Below are 21,604 nucleotides of genomic sequence, written 5' to 3'. Positions count from 1 at the left end.
CATATATACACTCAGTACTGGAACTGTTTCTCCTTCTGTATTCAGTCTCAGTAGTATAAGACCAAATGACACCTGTCTTCATCCATCCTCAGTCATCCTGACATTACAAGCTGTACGCCTTTAAGACCCCTGCCTTAGTCATTCTCATTCCACCCATTCCTGGCCCCACAATGCTCTTTACACCATTGTTGCACACAGAAAGACAAAACATCCAGCTTTTCTCCTTAAACAGATCAAATATCATACATTTGTTCTCCTTTGTTTGACTTCCCCACACGTTCAGAATCCCAAGACTTAATATTTTATTCTTTTTATGGTTTCTGTAATATAAATGAATGGTATGGGGATCCAAGGCTAGTAACTGGAATTTTGTCGAGTTTTACACCACAATAATGAAGGTGAGGGACTCATATATATATATATATATATATGTATATATATATATATATATATATATATATATATATATATATATAAAATGTGTGTGTATGTGTATGTATAAATTACGGTCGAGTTTTACACCACACGAAGGTGAGAGAGCTCATATATATATATATATATATATATATATATATATATATATATATATATATATATATATATATATATATATATATATATATATATATAATATATATATATATATGTATATACATATATAATATATATTATATATATACATATATTTATATATTTTATTATATATGTGTGTGTTATTATTAAATTATTGGTGTACATTAAACGCTTCGATTATGTCTTGTAGGCTGTAATTTCTGATCGTTAAATTTCATTATCGAGTTTAATGTACAAAAAGTTATTAATCTTGGAATTAACTTTATTTATCTGTGAGGCCCTTAAGATATCTTTCCCATAATGAACAAGGGTTTTTTTGTATTCCTTCATCGTCGCACACTATAGATATACTGTTTTATTTCTTAGTTCGTTAAGGGCACACTAAAGGTCTTTAAGTTTCATGGTTATTCTCATACTCCGGTACTGCATCCCAACCCAATCTCTCTCTCTCTCTCTCTCTCTCTCTCTCTCTCTCCGGTACAGCATCCCAACCCAGTCTCTCTCTCTCTCTCTCTCTCTCTCTCTCTCTCTCTCTCTCTCTCTCTCTCTCTCTCTCTCTCTCTGCATCCCAACTCCAGGTGTGTGTACGAAAACCTACCTTATAGCTGTCCCTGAAGCCGACATTGCAGGAGGCATGCTCCGGCGGGACGGGTTCGGCACTGGCCTGTGGGTTGATGGTGCCATTGTGAATGGAGGAGAGGACCGTGAGGATGTAATTGGCCTGCTCATTGGTCAGATTCGGGAAGATAGACACCAGCTCCTCCCTGGAGATGTAGGCCTCCAGATCTTCCATGTGGGGGAGCCAATCTTCATCGCCTACAGACATCATTGGGGTCAGGTGTTTTGAAGAAGGACCGTCCCTCTTGAGAATGGCTCCGTAAAAAGGGGCACTCGAGATCCCGCCCCTTAGATCTCCCTCCTAATTATCTACTCCTTCGGAGTTTTATGGGATCCAATTAGATGAGCTGCTTCCAAAGAAAAAGACTCGATTCCTTTTATGTCTTGTGTTCTGAAAACTTCGAGAGAGGTGTTATTGACGTACGTTTTTCAGCTCTGGTTGCCCAGGACTTCGATGTTTTGGCTGTAGAATCGTCGGTAGAGTAGGCGCAGTGCCTTAAGGGCTTTATAAAGTTTATTAATTATATCGAAATAGCTCCTAGAAGGTACCGATTTTTCTATATATTATGTAAAAAAACAACTTGTCGATAACTATAATCATTTTTTAGAACACGGGCAGGTTCTTTTTGCAAGAACTTGTGGCGCCTCTGGCTGTCAATTATAAAGAGATTCCTGTACGATCGGTGGCATCATTATCCAGATGAGATAGGGTTCCGGTCTCTTGGAAATCCTTTTGATTCCCATAGTAACTAAGGCCTCAAAAACTCCGCGGCAGCTCTCATCCAGACGCTGCTTGCTTGCTTGTTCTCAGGTTGATGACTGGACGTTTTCATCAGCTTTCGCTTATTTTGCTTTGCTCTTAATATGACTCATTGTTCGTTGTTTTCATTTATTCATAATTGCAGACTTCACAACAAAAGGAGTGCTTTTACTTCCACTTATTTTTCTTAGCACTTTATCAAAAGAAAAAAAAAGTATGTAAATGTTGTTCCAGTTGTCAAGTGTTTTTTCCACTTTATGATCTGACCTGGTTAGACATTTAGTTCCGCTAATGTCTCATAATTTTTTATGACCATGTTAACATCCTGCATGGCAAGAGAGATGATCTTAGTTCAAATGTATTTTTGGAAACATCGTTAGCACATGATTAAAGCTGTAACCAGTATTTGCATTCCTCTCTTGCTAAACAAAAATGTTTACATTCTTCCCAGTCAATTTTCCTGATGATACTGAATTTATGTTTGCGCCCAGTGCCTCATTTCAAAGAGATTGCGAATATTTTGGTCATAGATTTTATTTCTTGTCGATGCTTTTTATCAGTGTTCACTTCGTTCTTGAATTTCTAAGCGAGTTTTATTAGGACCATTCTATGTATCCTTGAGCAAAACGTTAATTTTTTATGACCTTTCCCCTGTTGTTTAGTTTCTGTTAGGTTCACATTAAAACTGTCTTGATATTCTGTCACTGGTAATTCCTGTTAAATTGTCTCGTCACTGCAAAAGTCTATGTTTCTTCAGTTCTAAATGTCAGCTTAATGGCTGATTAGCTGCAGCTCACTAGATCTCATGTTCGTTGTCAGTCAAAAACACTTTTTTTTCTCGCTATCTTTATTTTCCTTCTCTCCATTTTATTTCACGTAAAAGAAATATGTCCGTCCACAAGCTTTCACATGACTCAGGTTCCTTCTGTCGGTGTAACGAAACGAAATATGATTAACAAACCAAACTCACTTAAAATCTCCTTCAGTCTCGTTACTTTGTATTTGCACTTGCGACAACGAAATAAAAGATATTTCTGATTCGTAGATATTTTAACAGTTGGAATTTGTAACTTAAAACTGGCCCATCAATGGAGTCTTTCTGCTGATCTTATTAGAATCTCATTAAGTTTTCTCCACCTTTTTTTTTTTTTTTGCTGCAGCTTTCAGAGGAGAAATATCTGAAAAAGAAGTAATCTATTATGTAAACGATTGATCCTGGAAATTATCATCAAAATAATACTCAGTCTTAATTTAAAGAAAAAAACAATAATAATAACAAAGCTGAATGTGATGAAATGGAGCATAAGTAACTGAATGATTTAATGAAAAAAAAAGACAGAAACTTTCTGGGTGTTCAGATGATTTTTATGTCAAAATAAGAATAAAGAAAAATTAATAACTCGTTTTATTTTGCTTCAAAACAGTTTGTGGTTGAATGACCTATATTTTAGGGATCTGTGACTCAATACTTGTACGGGAAAGTGAATATCTTTATTTGGAAGACTTTGAAGTGTTTTCTCTTAAAGAGAGCCAAACTGTCCAGTATATCTGTCTGACCAAGAAAAAAAGGAAATCTGACATAAAGAAAGTTTGTGACACGCTAGAGAAAGTTTGGACACACCATCCGGAAAGAGACCAGACTGAGGAAAAACTGGAAAGGGAGAGTAGGGTTTATCAAAAGATTAATGGTACTTAAACTTTTAGCTTTTCGTAGTGATGTGGTCGAATTTCATGATATATTGGTTTTGCGTAGTTGTATATTAATTAAATCGCTTTTTCATTCATTCGTTACATTCATAGACTATTAATATTCATTCAGAGAATGTGAACGTGACGCTGAAATAAGTATTCGAGTTCTTCTAGTTTCGTTTCTACTAAGTTTTGGCACCTAATTGTTCTGCGGTACATTCTCGATCTTTCCTTTAGACACTGTGAAAATGAAGATTTCCTTGAGTTGCCACCTAGTTTCCAAGTATCATTGATGTGTTACCGCTGTCCATTTCTCTCACTGATATGTTAATGTGTTATATAAATATTCCGTCTAAAGACCTTTCTTGAGGAATTTTGTATACCAGCATTTTGTGTAACACTGTCTGCTGATTCTCTCTCTCTCTCTCTCTCTCTCTCTCTCTCTCTCTCTCTCTCTCTCTCTCTGTTTCTTCATTACTAGTCAGATAATTAGTAAATGTTCTTGTTACTGAGAAAGAGTTATTGTCGTATTTACATCTGTAAAGTGAAGTTCAATATAAATTTACGCATCCTGTTTATTGAATATTTTATGTATAAATCTGTTGTTACATTTATATATATATATATATATATATATATATATATATATATATATATATATATACTGTATATATATATAAATTATATATATATCATATATATATACTGTACTGTATATATATACCTTTTTGGTAAAATTGAGTAGTTTATTGATTCACTTTACGTATTTTTTTTTATTCATATTATAATGATTTATTTTTCTTTTCCAAGTAAGATTACTAGTAATAATTTTCTTTTCAAACGGTCTTGCCTCTATATCTAGGTGTTTGCTACATTAGTTGTTTCATTATCCACTGACTTATCATGAAATTATATATATATATATAATGGCATACAGGTCTACTCATTTGTTTAACTAGTAATGTATATAGTTAATTTGTTTCTTTTTTATTGTAAATGCTGAATGCTGATATTTTTTTATTAATTAAATCCAGTTCTCTTTTTATATTTTTGTCTCCTTAAATTTACAATTATACATGTCTGATGTATCCTGAAGTTACAACAATTACAACGTTTAAACCTTAACAATAAACTCCTCGAGTAAGTAATTGAGACTGACTTGAGTTTCCCAATGCTAGAACTTTTCAATCAGCAACTTTGTGAAAAGTTTAAAGGATTTAATGATTAAAAGTTGTGCAAATGCTATTTTCTTCGCTCCACTTATACCTTATACCTTTTGCTTAGGGAAGTTCGAGACGAAATCCGTCTTTTTTCATTTTATTTTATTTGTAGGGATGTTTTCCAATTAGGCCTACTACCTGTCGTTACTGTATTTGCTGTTTTAAAATATCTTTTTATATTTTCTTTTCATATGTTACTTGCATTCATAAACCCCAGGTTTATTCTGTACGTTTCCCAGATGAGACAAGGATAAATGATTTTATAGAAACTGATAAGTGAAACACGTGTTGGTACGGAAAAGTAGTTTATCTAGGATTTTCAAATGGTTTTATCATATCTGAAAATGGTAAAGTGTAAACTGCGAGCAAGAATAACTAAATATAAAGTGCTGATAACAGACCGAAGAAAAGAATCATTGTAATGCGTTAAAAAGTTGGATATTTGACAGGGAATGTTAATGAAGCATAGGCTATGATAAAGGAAGTCTTTATGTATGGAAAATTAAAATAAAATACTGCAGCAGTTCGGGAAATTATAACAAATATTGGAGCTACATCTGATAAAGAAGACAATAAACATTAAAACAGCTGACATAACATTAGCAAAACAAGCTCTCTTGAATTTAGGTGAATTTATCAGAATCATCGAACAAAGATGTAAACCAGTGATTATACAAGTGCTTAATATCAAATATGGTGCTCTGCAGATTAGAGATGTGGCTTGTGAAAAATAGAGAAGAGGAACTTCATTTTGAAAATGTAATTAAGAATGAACATTGCGAAACAGTAATTTGCTTCCCATATTGTGCTCCAGGTGAAGGGAAGGAATTAAGTCACGGTGATATTCATAAAAATCTGGAGAGATCGAAAAGGTCCCCGTTTATGTGACTTTGGGAAAAGGGGGAGGACACTAAAAGAGAGAATGAGAAGAGGGACCGGGAATGCTTGCCGTAAATAAAGAAGTGAGGGTAGGAGAAAATGGAGAGAATGCATGGCATGAAATGGAACACTATAAAAGCTGGCCCCTCCACTATAAATTTGATGACCAATATTCAGAAATTGTCCATAATATTGATAGTCTACTTTGATGATTGAAGGTAAATGACTAGTATGCAGGATACTGAGTCAGTCGTATTTACATCAATGATAATGATAGTGTAGGGTCCACTGAAGAATGAAAGTGTTGGTTGGTAATATTGACGTCATATATATAATATATATGTATATATATATATATATATATATATATATATATATATATATATAATATGTGTGTATGTGTGTGTATATATATATATACATTTATTTATATATAAATATATAATACATACATATATATATATTATATATATATATATATATATATATATATATATATATATATATATATATATATATATATATATATATATATATATGACTATTTATCACATCACCGTGATTCATATAAAACTAACGTCCCTTTAATATCCACTTCAGTACCTCGAATATATTTTCATATATGAGATATAAACCGGTGACGGACACAGATCCAGTGACACACAACGCAGTCGCGTTAGTGTGTCACTATCCTGATTCTCGTCCGTCGCTGGTCTGACCACGGACGGTGGATTATTATCAACTAAAATTCATTCTGCTATATGAAAATATATTATTTCCGATAGAGTGAATTGATATCAAAGGACGTAAGTTTTCAGGTATATATATATATATATATATATATATATATATATATATACATACAACATACATACATATAAAACTAAAAACACTTTTACAAAGAGAATAACTTACATAGAAAGAGTTATATGAGAAATTCATCTAAATATGATGATAACCTAGTACATAGGAAGATGATGACTACTCCGCTTAGCCATCAAGAAAAATATATGTTGATTTTGACTCTGTTGTATATAACCCTATCAAACTCAGGTTCTGTAGTTAAAAATAAATGATTATATAGTACATTTATTGTGTGCGGCAACGAATGCATAAGTATTCATCTTAATTATCGAAACTCCTACACATAACATTATCACACCTGTCATTATAATGTAGGCGCAAAACAATTACATCTTCATTACGGAAGACAAAACTTAAAACTCTTCGGATTCGAAGTTAATTGAATGCGTCCACTGGATGATTCAAGAACTTTTACAATTACAACGTATTCAAGTTTCTTCATTAAAATGACTCTGCGCCAATAGCCTTCGATATTGCGACGCCTATTGAATCATTTAGTTTAGACGTCCGTTACTTGTTTCCATTTTACGTGTGACAAAGGGTGGATGTGAGCAAAGCTGCATTTTTTAGATATAAAAATAACAAGAAATGCACCAGGCTCATATACTTAATTGTGGACTCTCACCGATCAACGGTGGAGAGCTGGTCATGAATTTTCCTTCTTTTTTTTTTATTTTCAATTTGTCACCGTCATTCAGTCGTTGTTTGTAAACTACCTTGATGCTTATAATGCTATATGGTCTTTGTGCCTTTAGAAGTCTCTCTCATCTTGGCAGGCAGTTCCTTATTTAGCTTTCCGCGTCTTTCTAATTTTCACACGTGGTCCTAGTTTGAAAATAGGAAGAAAATATGTAATTGTTTCTCTCGCTCCGGCGTAGACTGAAAACAGGAAGATAACCTGCAGTTGTTTCTCTCTCTCGGTCTTAGTTTGAAAAGAGGGAAGATAGCATGCGATTGTTTCTCTCGCTCGGTCTTAGTGTGAAAACAGGAAGAAATGTGTAGTTGTTTCTTTCTAGGCAGGCTTTCCAGAGACTGCACTTTTCAGATGCTGCCTTGGAGCGACAAAGAATGCATCCAGAGCAGAAAACATCCTTAAATCTTAAATAAGAGATCATCTGGATAATATTCCCTTGTTAGAAAAAGCTCACTGTTAGTTGTAAGATGAGAGAACGGGCTTTACGTTATAATGCCGTGGCGTGTCATTTTCTTGGTATTAATGTGATACGATGTTCTCAGATATTGCTCTTACCGATGCTAAGAATTTTATAAGTTAATGCTATGGAAAATGAAAAGCTTAGTCTTACTTTTTGCGTCCTGATACTAGAAAACTCATACTTGTCTTAGTAAATCTGTACGTAAATTTAGTATGATAAGCCATACAATTAAAATCATTCTGGGAGATTGGGGGGGGGAGGAAATGATTCAGAAAAAACGAACTTATTAATGCTAAGAAATTTTAAGGAGAGAAAGCCAGAGGTTCTGACGTTTTTGTGAAACCAAAGTGAAAGGGCAGGGTATATAGTAAATGTAAAATTATTTGTAGGATGAGTAGTTATTGTACCTGGTATATCAGGAGGATTTGGGGGGTCATGTGGAAGAGTTCAAATGTGTTCTGTCGAGAATTCAGTAACTTGATAATAGGAGTAAGTAAAATGTTCACATGTTTATCAGGAAGAATTACAGAAAATAGTGAGAAAATGAAGGAAAGTCGTTATACACATGTCTGACTGTTCCTTACTGGGAAAAATATGGTGGAGCGTACTGAATCGTAAATAGAATGAGGCAAGACGAGTAGTAGAAGCTCTGATAGTATTATGGTAATATTATCTGGTCGTGTCTTTGTATCGGGACTGGATCAAGATTTATATAAGGAAAAAAAATTGCGGCATAGACTCGGTAACAAGATTAGCATAGGTGAAAAGATGGATCGGAATATTTCTTGTAGTTTTCGTCAAGTAGAGAAACTGGAGGAGTATCTCAGGTTGTGTTGGGTTGATGTGTGACGGAATTGTTCGAATAAAGAACATAAAATATCCTGTATACAAATAATAAAATGTACTTCAGGGTATGAAATAAGGGTCGATGTGCTCTCTGTGCGTCTTTCTTGCAAGTATGTGAAGTGGCTGATGTGGCAGTTTTCCGAAACGACTCTCAGACCAACTGACCTGTCACAGATGATGAACCATGACATCATATGACGTCATCATAACCTTGTGGCCAGCTGACCTCGGATGGAAACGGTTTGCACCCATATTTTAATCCTTTGCTAACTGGGTTTTTTTTTCTTACTTGTCACTAAGGGAACTGTTGACTTCTCATATTCATAAAACTGTTATTATAATTTTTATTTTCATATTTACTTTTTATTTATGTTTTTATTTTAGTTTTATATTAATTTACTTTTTCTTGAAACTTTCCCATTTTTATTTAATGCTAAACGTTTGGATATTTTCGTCAGTTATTATACTATATAAAATTGACGGTTGAAAATATTTTATCCCTCACATTTGAGTGAAATTTGATGCGTATCGAGAATAGTTTCACGCATTGTGTTAAAAAAAAACATACAAAGTTTCATTATTTTTTTCAGTTTCGATAACTGATATTCTGTTTATTACGAGTGTGACCATGAATACATATGCATGAAGGGGTCTGGTAAACGTGCGAAGTTTTATATCTGCTGGCAGCTTTCATCACTATGCATTTAGTCATACGAGGTGTTTTGTTACTCGTTGTATGCCAGTTAAGAAAACACTTCCAAAATAATTGTTTGGAAATTGCTATAATAACTGATATTACTCTAAGTGATGGATGATATTTAATGATCCATGCTGACTCTAAAGTAAAGCTTCTTTTTAAATATTTATTGGCCGCAAAAATTATTTCCTAATGGTAAATTTCTCCAAAGTTGATATACATCTTATTTAACTTGTAAAGATGATTGGCAGATGAACATGTTATTCATGTATTGTACTTCTCCAAGTGTTGAGTATTTATTAAAATCCTTTATAATTCGTTTTTGCATTAGTGGTGAATGTATAATATGAAAATTTATACGAAAACGCAGTTAACTACATCTTTATATCCTTTAAAGATTATAAGTTGCATATTGTAAATTATGTACCAGAACTACAAAATCAAAGGAATTATAAAGTCGTATTTCGCATAGGTTTAAAAGTTAAGATACTCCAATTCTTTTACCATTCTCAGCGTGTGATATATATTTACCCGAATTCTGTTGTGAAAATAGAAAGACTCAAAACAGAATTATTGTAGGGACAATAATAAAGTGACGTCGTATATCCTGTCTTCGAGACATCTCTGCTAAAAAAGACTGCTTGACAGACATTCTCGGAAGAACTGAATATTTCTCTCTTTTAGTTTGAGAAATCTGTTGTCGTTTCCTTGAAACTAAATCATAATCTGTTTCCTCATTAGGGTAGGGGGTGCGGTATTGGATGTGTCTCTTGTCAGATCAAGCTGGCTTTATGCCAACATGGTAGAGGAATGTATTTCTGGTGATAGAAATTCATTTCTCGCTATAATGTAGTTCGGATTCCACAATAAGCTGTTGGTCCCGTTGCTAAGTAACCAATTGGTTCTTAGCCACGTAAAATAAGTCTAATCCTTCGGGCCAGCCCTAGGAGAGCTGTTAATCAGCTCAGTGGTCTGGTAAAACTAAGGTATACTTACTTTTCACTTCAGAGGGACCCATTATTGGGTTAACAATGAAGCGTATGCCTTCTACATTTGACATTCTCCTAGGAAATGGCATGTTCCGTAATTGTCTCGTGAGCACGCTTAAGTAAATGCTCAAACTTAATTGCATTACTATATTTTTAGTACTTCTTGCATTACTATATATTTTAGTACTTCATGTGCATCACTCTTTTCGTGGTTATTGTTTTGTATGTCCTTGTGCTCAAGGATGCTTAGAGAGGCAGTAATGAAAATACTAAGTTTAGTTGGTAACTTAGTAAGCGTGCTCAAAAACTCTGCAGTCTAGTACATTTGTAGTATATACCTGTGGAATTTTTATTTAGGCTTTTGAGAGTCGTTATGGTGTTCTCTATAAGTAGGTTGTTGTTACTATTTTCCACATTATCCATTTACTCTTAAGGGAAAAGTCTGGAAAAAGTAGCGAGATTTAAAAAAAAAAAACAGAATATTCACTTGCGGTTTTTATTTCATCTCATTTCAACCTAGTGTTTTACGTTTCCACGCTTCCGTAATTGCTCGAGGATATTATGACGGCAGTTTTCATTATTCAGTAAAAAGACGCGAAAAACTTTCTTCATTTCGACATAGTTTCCGAGATGCGGTGAAATGCTTTACGTTCCCAATTTGTTTTTTGTAATAAATAATTGCTGAATTTCATATTTGTGACGAAAAACGGTTGTAGGTTCAAAGGGACGTTGAAGTGTTAGCCTTTGCTTGTTATATATATATATATATATATATATATATATATATATATATATATATATATATATATATACATATATGTGTGTTTGTAAATCTTAAGGATAGGGTCACGTATAGTTATGGTATGTTTATGATTATTGGAGGGATTGTAGAGGGGTTGAATGTGCTGTTGATGAACATCTTGGTAGCACTTATGAAGAGGCTAATGTTAGGGGAGTTTTCTGCTTTATGGATTTACTATTGATTCAGCAGTTAAATTATGAATGGGACAGCAACTACTAATTCTATTTCTTTGGAGCCACCTCACAGTAGGGAAAGCAGCTTATGGTTGTTCCCTGTCTGTCCTATGCAGTAACTTATATACCTGGTGATTATTCGAATGTGGTGTGTCCCAGCCAGGGTAGAGAATTTTAGAGATTTATAGATGAAATGATTAATAGTTTAGGGAAGGGAAAAGTATAGAACAGACAATATTGAGATGGTCTGTTCGTGTGGACAGAAAGAACTTTGGAGAGTTGGTAAAATGAGGGTATAATTCGCATCTGTTGTAATGGAAAAGAGGGATGAACAGGTACAACGAAAGACGTATCAGAATGGAAGGGTCTCACCAAGAATCGAGAGAGAAGAGTGGCCCAGTGTGTTTGATGATATTTGATGCATCGTTGGTGAACTCTCTTGTGTAGGTACACGAGGCTACCAAATATGTTGTTATTTAATACGGTTCAGCTTTTCAAGTTTAGACGTGGCAATAACTCTTTTTTTATTTTTTTTATTTCTCTCTCTCTCTCTCTCTCTCTCTCTCTCTCTCTCTCTCTCTCTCAGGAAAAGGCTTCACGTAATATGGTCACGATTCTAGCCTCGGTAGTAAGAATACTGTGGTTTGAATCCTTGGCAAGAGCCACACGACTTGACGTATTCTGATGTCAACTATCCTGACTTCATTTACCTAAAAGATATCCCACGGCGTTGGTTCGTAGCTGGGTGAAGAAATAGATTAGGAGAGCCGCTTATACCAGAATTCTAGCTTAAAATTTGAAAACTCATACAATCCCTAGTTTATCCGTGAGAGAAAAGGCTTTTAATCGAAGAGAAAGAAAGGAGGGCACACACACACACACACATATATATATATATGTATATATATATATATATATATATATATATATATATATATATATATATATATATATATATGTGTGTGTGTGTGTGTGTGTGTGTGTGTGTGTACAGTAATGTATGTGTGTATACATAAATATGTGCATGTTGGTGTTTCTTGAAATCGGAGGAATTTAATCATATTGTTTAAGCGCGTACACAACGACAGGAAAATAATTCTTGGAACCCGGTAAAATCCTGCTCGTCAGCTTAGAGCGATTATTCGCTTGCAACCAAAATTTATGAGGGAGGATTGAGGCTATTTTGTTATGCAAATTATCCTGTTACTTTGTATTTCTCTCGTGCGTGTGTGTATTCATGTACGTATGTGTTATATATATGTGTGTGTGTGTGTGTGTACGTGCTTGTGTATGTAGTGATGTATATACTCATGCTTTTTATTCGTACAAGTATGTCTGCATATGCAAATTGCAGCCACAAATGATACTCATAAACTTTAATAATATACGTATAAATCTATATGGAGACAAAAGTTGGACATGTATATATAAGTTCTCTCAACATTCTCTTTATGACAACTTTGTAAAAAGAGAAAAAAAATTACCCCTTGACCTAGCATTGTTCTCCTTTCTCTGGCATTCCATCGGAAGAAGGCGCGCACAAAAGAGAAACATTTTTCGCAAACTTGGTGCTTTGGGAAGTGAAATCGCTTCATAATCAGAGCGATGAGCGCGGGAAATTGCTTCATGATTTGGCGCATGAGAACGAAAGGCTGTTCCCATTACTCCTAATTTTTCCATTTATCTCGAACGAACCGCCTGCACCTTTTCATTCACTCTCTTATTCTTACTTCTTCCGAAGGTCACGACTCTCGTCGATCCATTTTCATGTTAGCTCCTCTTTAGTCATTCTAGTTTCCTGACGTTAAGAATTTGCTCGAGTAGAATCTCGGAAAATTACTATGAGCAAGTAACAAAACGCACGCTAGGAAAGAATGCAGTAAGTGAGAACTACAGCGTTAACATGTTTACAATGTATCTATGTACATAAGTACACACACACTCACATTCACACACACTCTCTCACATACACATACATATGTGTGCGTGTGTGTGTGTGAGAGTATTATTATTGACTGTATAAAAGCAGAACTGTTAGATTCATATAGGTAACTGATGATGGAAGGGTGAAATACGAGATGGAGAGGTGAAGAGAGCCAGGTACCAAGATCTCGAAAAATTCTGGTTGAGAAGAGGAGTGTGTGAGGAATATAATTCTTGAAAGGACTGTTAATATGAATCTTATCTTTTAAAATAAAGCTTGGACGTTGATTGCGAATGAATAGAAAGAGGTAAATGTTGCAGAGATGAATTATTACGTAGTATCGTTGGAAGCAGTGGGTTGAGAAAGTGAGACATGATCAAGCACCGCAATGTTGAGGTGAAAGGGTTGAGAATAATTGGGAAGATGGATCGCAAGGGGTGAATAGAGGGTGATTGGTTCGTGAAAAAAAGGTTCAATTCTAAAGATTTGCGAGGAGAGAGGGGAGGGAGACGGGAATTGCTGGCAATATTTCGTGTAACAGGTGTTGGAACGAAAAGATATATCCGGGAATTTCACGAGTTCTTGCAAGTCTGTGTGGGGCTGGGGAGGGTATGAAGGTTTGACGAACTGCTGAAGTGCCTTCTGTAATTGAATTGGCTGAGATTAGGATTTGTTTTGCACCGGAGGTCTTCCGTGACTTAGTAGTTTATCCGTGGAGCCATGTGTGCTGTTAAGGGAAACAGCCTATATATATATATATATATATATATATATATATATATATATATATATATATATATATATATATATGTGTGTGTGTGTGTGTGTGTGTGTGTGTGTGTGTATATACATATACTGTTTTTATATATGCATATATACATGTGTGTCACTGCTAGGTTTTACGTACGGTGTTTTGAATATCGTAGTGCCTTTCTTTTTAAAATATCGATTTCACCTCTTCGATACGAAATCAATCAGAATGCTTTAAAGCACATCAAAAGGTGCAGGTTCAGCTGGTGAAAAAACGGGGAGCCTATGAAGGTTTCTTAGCTTATGAAGAGTATGCCAATACTATTTCTGAAGGCCTCCAGAATATTCAATTAATTCAGAAACCTCACACGAATTTCACGTGTGCAACATGTTGAAGGCTCCTGTAGAGTATTTGCAATTTGAGCGGTAGGTGAAAATTTCGAAAAATTGCAGTAAGGATTTTGTATATAAGGTTACTAGTTTAGGAAATTCCCACCTGTTAGGTACAAGTTAAGCTCTAATGAAATATTAATTATTAAATTCTGATAATATTTTTCACAACATAAAATAAGTCTTCCTACTGAGTTTTTCAATTTGACCTTGAGATGCCGAAAATGAATAAAAGAATTGAAAAGTCTGTCACTCGGGAAAGAAACAATTAGAAAATGGCAAAAGTATTTGCTGCAAATATAAAAATCAGTTTGACAGTTAAATGGCGCTCATAAAAGCCCCCAAAACTCATAACCATTTCCTAAGAAAAACTTCCGATTTTTACGCTGTTAGAGGAAAATGTAAGTGTTGAAAGTAATTTTCACTTGAAAGAGAATTGTGTACAAACATTAAGAATTTTTTTTCCGTTCAGAAAAAATGACAAAAGTCGTCATTCGTTACAAAAAGAAAATTGTTTGAAATGTTTGATGTCGCTGTAGAAAGAATTAAAGTGAATTTTTTCGAGTGCTGTTAACGTCCGCCCCCCCTAAAAAAAAAATAAGTACCGAGCCACTCATTTCGCAGGGAAAGTAAATAAATATGACAAAAAAAACTTTTAATAAGTTACCGCTTCCCTTCTGGTAGGACATAAACAGACAGACAGACAGAGCTATGTGAAAAACAAGGAAGTTCGATATTAGACACGACGAACAAAACGAAAAAGTAGCACTATTTGTTTTTTATTCATTCGTTTCAAAGGTATGATAATTCTCCCCTCGGCGGAGATAAAATTGAAATTTAGAGTACAATGCATAATAAAAACAATTCAAATAGTGTTACAGGCATGTCTGGAAACAAACACCCGCTCGGGGTTTCAGACTAATATATAATATATATATATATATATATATATATATATATATATATATATATATATATATATATATATATATATATATACATATTGACATATATATATGATATGTATGTATAAAACATATGTATATAATTTTATATATATATATATATATATATATATATATATATAAATTATATACATATATTTATACACACATATATATATGTGTGTGTATAACATCATGTATGTGTGTATGTACACGCAAACATTATACAGTATGTGTATAGATATGTATGTATATATGTATCTATGTATAAAATGTTGATAGATTTAACACTTAAACACGCCTGGCTTTATGCTCACAGATATTAAGGCACACTTTACCTCGGAAGTAATTTCTGTTAAAAAGGAGTTTATATCAGAGCATCTGCCTTGGCCAGGATTCGAGCCTATACCTATTGCGTTTGATACAGGGCTAACAGGGACTGATCCAATGGGTCATGAGATATCACGACTATTTTATATATTGAAGAACATATCCAGATACTTTGGTACTCTTAAGTTCAAGTTTCTGGTGTTATTTATCCTCTTCAGGGTTAACCAACTAACTTTGTGTGCGATAAATTTTGTCTAAATGATAGGGGTATTTTAGAAAGAAAACTTTACATTTCACCGTATATTATTATTATTATTATTATTATTATTATTATTATTATTATTATTATTATTATATTATTATTGTTGTTGTTGTTTATTATTGTTATTATTATTATTATTATTATTATTATTATTATTATTATTATTATTATTCCAGAGTCTTTACATTTAAATTGGTATTGCACGATGCTTATTATCTTTTTCTCGACTTTGACAATAGATAACATTAATTATTTCAAGATCTAGCCATGAAAATGCGTGCACTATAGGAAGTAGAATTATACTGGGGAGCCAAATTCGAAACGTTCTCGTATTCCTGTAGTGTCCTCCACTCAAGAGGAAAAAATCCGGAAAATGAAAAATACTTGTTTTATGGTTCAGTAAATTTTTTATTTATTTATTTATTTTTTTGTCAATATACCTCTAGTCGAGCTTAAGTGAACCTGGGTCAGATTTCCATTTGTATGGTAGGTTAATTGCCGTTAATATTTACGGGAACAAATAGCAATTCCGCTGAAATCAGAATTACTTCGGAAATTCTATAACGTAGGTTATAAATAACCCCAGTAACTTTTGGAACGGCTGTTGGGATTTGAAACAAAGGGAAATTATAATGAACAAACGAAACTTCATAAGTGCCACCTGTTTCTCAAAATGGAATCATATTCGAGAGCTACTAAGAAAGGACAGTGCGTTATGATAAAAAAAAAATAAAAAAAAACTCTGAATGAACAGCTTTAAAATTTTTTTTTTTTAAGTATCACGACCCAAGTAATGTGCAGCTGAGTAAAAGGCAAGTTCCATTATTGCAGTGGTTTCATTATTATTTTGCTATTGTTAAAAAATGACACATGAAAATATGCAGAAGCCGTGATAGATATCTCTGTAGAACTTCATTTTTTCTCTCGTTTCAGGAAATGGAAAGATGATAATGATTAAAAAGTCTAGTTAATAAAATTGCTACAGCAGTTCCAAATCATTATAAGTAAAAATCGTCACAAAGCGCAAAGAGCTATAAAAAAAAAGAATACCACAGTATATGTTGAAATGTCTGCTTTCCAACCGTGCTTTCTCGTACATCATGGATGCCGTGATTAGCCTGTTTATTATTGCAAAATGGGAATGGAACGTTGATAAAAGCCTATCAGTTTCCAAACATTCACTGCCCGGGAAAACTGAATGACAACCGATAAATAACTTCCTGTGAAGATAGTTTAACATTTTGTTTTTCACCCCTTCTCACCCTCCCTTCCTATCGGGGCTGAACTTGGACTTAGAGGGCAACAGGAGTGTCACCATTCATCTCAGCGATCTCGAAAACTATGGATTAGACACTAATATCCGTCGTTTTCAAAGACAGTTATTGGTCGGATCTTTTTTAATAAATATGAGATACAATTTGGAACTGCGTACTAGGCTGGTCTCCTCATAGGCTGTCATTTAACATACCAACGACTTTATCCAGTTGCGACCCACCAGTGCTCATGCGTTCATTCATTCCATCATATTCATGCTGAAGAGTAATTCAAATGAAATGCTACTAATTGACTCACTGGTGGGCTGGTAAGTTGGGTAAAACTCGTTGGTACGTTAGGTGGCAGTCTGCCCATGAAAAAACTTGAGTACAGAAGCAATTAGGTTCCAAATTGTCTCATGATTTGTGTGGGTCAGTTGGTAGCGCCCCTGGCCTTTCGTCTGAGAGACCGGAGTTTGATCCCGATGTGTCAGAAATTTATGTCTGTGAAACACATGCTCATGCATTCATTAGTTCTAGTGTGTGTGTATATATATATATATATTATATATATATATATATATATATATATATATATATATATATAATTTATATATAAACTCCCAGTTCTAGCCACATCAGCCTACTAGCCCGCACTTTTCCTCTTCCCTGGTCCAGTTCAGAACCAATTGCAAATTCCCAGTGTAAATGGGGCCGAGAGTGCTGCCAATTGCACCACGAAGAACAAAGAGATAGAACGATTTCTGTACTCATATATTCATTAGCATTTCAGGACGATGACCATTTCTATTTGAATGAAACTGAAGCAGCATCTACACAACTAAAAGAACCTTTGTTTTGCTTTAGCATGACTTAACCATCTCCCTGCACACCCTTCTCTTCGTTCTGTTCATTTGGTGAACTAATGGATATTTTCCGTCGATTTTCCCTCCTTCCTTTTCAGGATTGAACGGATAAACACATCCTCATCTGAACCCTCTGCTGAAGACATCAAATATTTATCGAAAGAGGATTACGAGAATCGCCGGTATCACTTCTTCCCTTAATCAAATGCCTGATATGAGATGAGATGACTCTCCATAATCGGGCAGATGTTCAGTAACCTGTTTTATTAGGGCGCCTATTCCTCGCCTCATTTATCCCGTAATCACGGCTGTTGGTTTCTTTAAAGATTTTAATACGAAGTGTTATTGAGAGACATTTACATGTCAATTATTCGTGTTGCTGCTTCGTAAACACAAGTGCGTGACTCCTTACTTAATTTCAAGAAAATTATCTAGAATCACTTGGTGCCATTGACAATATGGAAGCGATTCAGTGGTTCATCCTTTGAGTATATGAAATATATATATAGATAGTATTCATATGTTTTATGCACGCATATTAGTAAGACGTTGTAAGCTTGAACATAATGTACTTTATTAAAGTTTACAAGAGCTCATGTGCTCACGATACAATAATTCTCCTTATTATTAGTATCTAAATGTTGTGAAGTGCGCAGTTCATGCTGTATTTTTATTTGTTCTTTACCTTTACAATACATTCAAAAGACACAAGTTTCTAGAGCTGAGTAAAATAGTTTTTCAACTTCCAAATGGTAAGCACTGTTAAGAAAAGACTCTGCAATTATCAATCTGTGCCAGATTTTTTATATGGTCAAGGTCAGAATATGCAAATCCTAAACGATTGTACTGTATAGAGAGTTAAATCTGTTATTTGACCAAACTTGACTATGACCTCTTACTCAGAAAATTCCGACGGCATACCGTATGGTATGTAAATGAACATCAAACGCACCGCTTATGTAGGTCAAGAACTGTTCTTAAAATAAGGCTTGCTCTATTCTGATACAGAAACAGCTTATCCTTTGGGACTCTGTCTTTCTCTCTTGAAATGAGATCCGTCCAAGTCATAATTTAGACTGAAAACGAGAACTTTGAAGCCTCTCATTAATGAGCTACAGACTTGCTGAAAACGCCTGACTGTTAGACGTTACAAGAATAAGCCGCCATCATAGCGCTAATGAGTTCATTGTCGTTTTCAGATGCAGATGGCGTTCTTAGAGAAGTGGGCTTTCGTTGTGCTGCAGTAAACTGCACCGTCGAATTCTCGGTGGTTCTGCTTGCCAGCGTTTCATTTCTTTTGTGCTATTAATTTTGATTATTATTATGGTTCGTAGTGACCACATCCTTGTGGAACAACTTGTGAGAAGTCATCTTGCTGGGGTAGACTGTACAGAATAACATGTTTGTGTGCACAGATAAAAAAAGAGTAGCAAACTAGAAGTAAGAGAGAAGTGTACTAAAATACGGGTGAAAATAACAAACAGGAAAGCTACCAAATAAAATGACATTAAGAAGAAAAGTTACCAAATAAACTTAACATTAATGAGTAGTAGTAGAGTTGAATAAGTGAGCAAACGTTTGTTTTTTTTATGTAAACAACTTGCACTACTTTTTTTTTACGTATAACTGAATTCAAATGAGTTGAGAATAACTTGGTGTTTAGTGACGCCGTTATAATTGAAATGGACTGCATATAGCTTCTCTTATTTTATGATTTCCGGTATAATCATATTCAAATTACAGTATTTCGTGGTGACCTAGATTCACATATTCGATAATTAGAAGATAAATCAGAATGGATACTGTATCTAGCTGAAGCATGATTAGTAGCAATTACTGTTCATGTTTTCAGATATAAGTAATAATTCAGGTTATATATGGATGGCTTAGCACGACTTGCCTGAATTAGAAGATGAAAAATATAGGTCACTGGGTTGGATTAAAACAATATTAGTGGTAGGTTGCGTGACGAGCTCGATTCATACAGATTTAGGACAGGTCACCTAAATATATCTCCGAAAACAATGCGATTATAATCGCCCCTCCAAGACCAATTATTTCCTCCATTGGCGCATGTAATTACAATCTTGCAAAATTTTCTGTAGGAGTAATTTCCTGGGTAAATAATAATGATGTCATTCTTCAGTAGTTGTGATAATTAGTTAACGATTATAATGATAATGAATGTCATTATCGTTCATAACAGTATACGCTTTTATGGAGGGAGGCAGAGGACCTTGAACTTCCCCAGTATATTTGCACAGACTGGAATACCCAGATGGTATAAAGAGGAAAAAATTACCGAAGACATGGATAGATATATTTAAAATGCTAGCAACCTCATCCCAAAGAAACGCGTTGAAAACTGGAATGTTTGTAAATTTTTGGAACTAACCTTTGTATGCACCTATATATGTGTGTGTGTATGTGTTTATATATATATATATATATATATATATATATATATATATATATATATATATATATATATATATATATATATACATATGTGTGTGCTTTTACGTATGGATTTTCATATTCATATACTTCAGCATTTTTCAACATTCACAGGTAATTAATTTCGTTCTCATACTCATTCTTATTCCAGCAGCCCAATTATTCCGGCTAAAATACCTTCCCCCCCAAACACCCCCTCCACCCACCCCGAGGGCGGAGGTACCTCGAAATGTATTCAACGGTCAGTAAACCTTCGAGGCAGTTTCTGTTTTTCGCTTCTTGGTTATTCTCTCTTTGCGTTTATACCTTATTTTATAGCATCTTAACTGTGTACAGGTTTGAACCTAAACTTTCTTGACAGGGGGAAGCTTTTCACACATTTGCTCTTTACTTGGGTGAAGAACTTTAATGGCAGTATGTATGAAATTATTCTTTTTTGAGATATAATCGAAGTATTCCAGATGTAATTTATAAAATGCTATTTTTTCACTGATATAATCAAAAGCTTTCCTTTACCGACACGCCACCGTGAAAGTCAAAGTCACAAGAAATTAAATGTCAGAGAAAATCAACCTTGCCTCTAAAACATCCAGATGTAATACATCAAGTATTCTGGTTTGCAAATTATTCACTATTAATTCAGTCTGTTATTCACTTATTTAGTCGTTCATTCATTTATTCGCTCATTCATAAATCATTTCTCCGTGTCTGGTACTCCATTAATCTTTATGTTGAACAAACGGGTTGCAGATTAATGGTGCAACAACTCATTTGTTTTGTTCTAAATCATGGTTCAAGAATGCTGAAGTATTTGTACGAGAATCCTGTTATTTATGAATCCGAGAATAGGAATATTGAGAAAAGGAGCGGCGCGATAATTAGCGAGAGAGAGAGAGAGATTTAACATTTGTGTGGGTTTATTAGAGGTACACTACTTTACCCTTAGATCTACAAGAAATTTGAAAGTCTGCCAATTTAAACGCTAATCCAGAGTTTTAATTTTCATTGTGAAGGAGAACCAGGATAGGCCAAGCTAGATCTTGCCTCTCTGCATCATCAGATAGAAAGCAACGAGTTACACAAAGATGCAGGCCTGTGGGCAAAGCATGGCACACGAATGTAAGTGCATTTGCTAATGATGTTTTTTCACGGTGTTTTTGTGGG

The 21,604-nt window shown here is 34.3% G+C and overlaps 2 protein-coding genes across 2 annotated transcripts in view; one reads left to right on the top strand and one right to left on the bottom strand.

Moving 5' to 3' along the window:
• LOC136835471 (beta-1,4-mannosyl-glycoprotein 4-beta-N-acetylglucosaminyltransferase-like) overlaps positions 1-21,604 on the top strand; it is a 500,376-nt gene that overhangs the window by 293,987 nt on the left and 184,785 nt on the right. The gene's annotated exons all lie outside the window — the stretch shown is intronic.
• Positions 1-21,604, bottom strand: part of LOC136835472 (G-protein coupled receptor dmsr-1-like) — a 97,733-nt gene that overhangs the window by 46,811 nt on the left and 29,318 nt on the right. The window contains exon 2 of the mRNA XM_067099038.1: positions 1,172-3,129. Coding sequence (XP_066955139.1) covers positions 1,172-1,402 — 231 coding nt within the window. The 5' untranslated portion in view covers positions 1,403-3,129. The remainder of the gene's footprint in view (positions 1-1,171; positions 3,130-21,604) is intronic.

This window comes from Macrobrachium rosenbergii, chromosome 55 (assembly GCF_040412425.1).
Source record: "Macrobrachium rosenbergii isolate ZJJX-2024 chromosome 55, ASM4041242v1, whole genome shotgun sequence".
Lineage (NCBI taxonomy): Eukaryota > Metazoa > Arthropoda > Malacostraca > Decapoda > Palaemonidae > Macrobrachium > Macrobrachium rosenbergii.
Note: the sequence above shows the minus strand (reverse complement) of the source record. Positions and strands in the feature narration are given on the sequence as shown.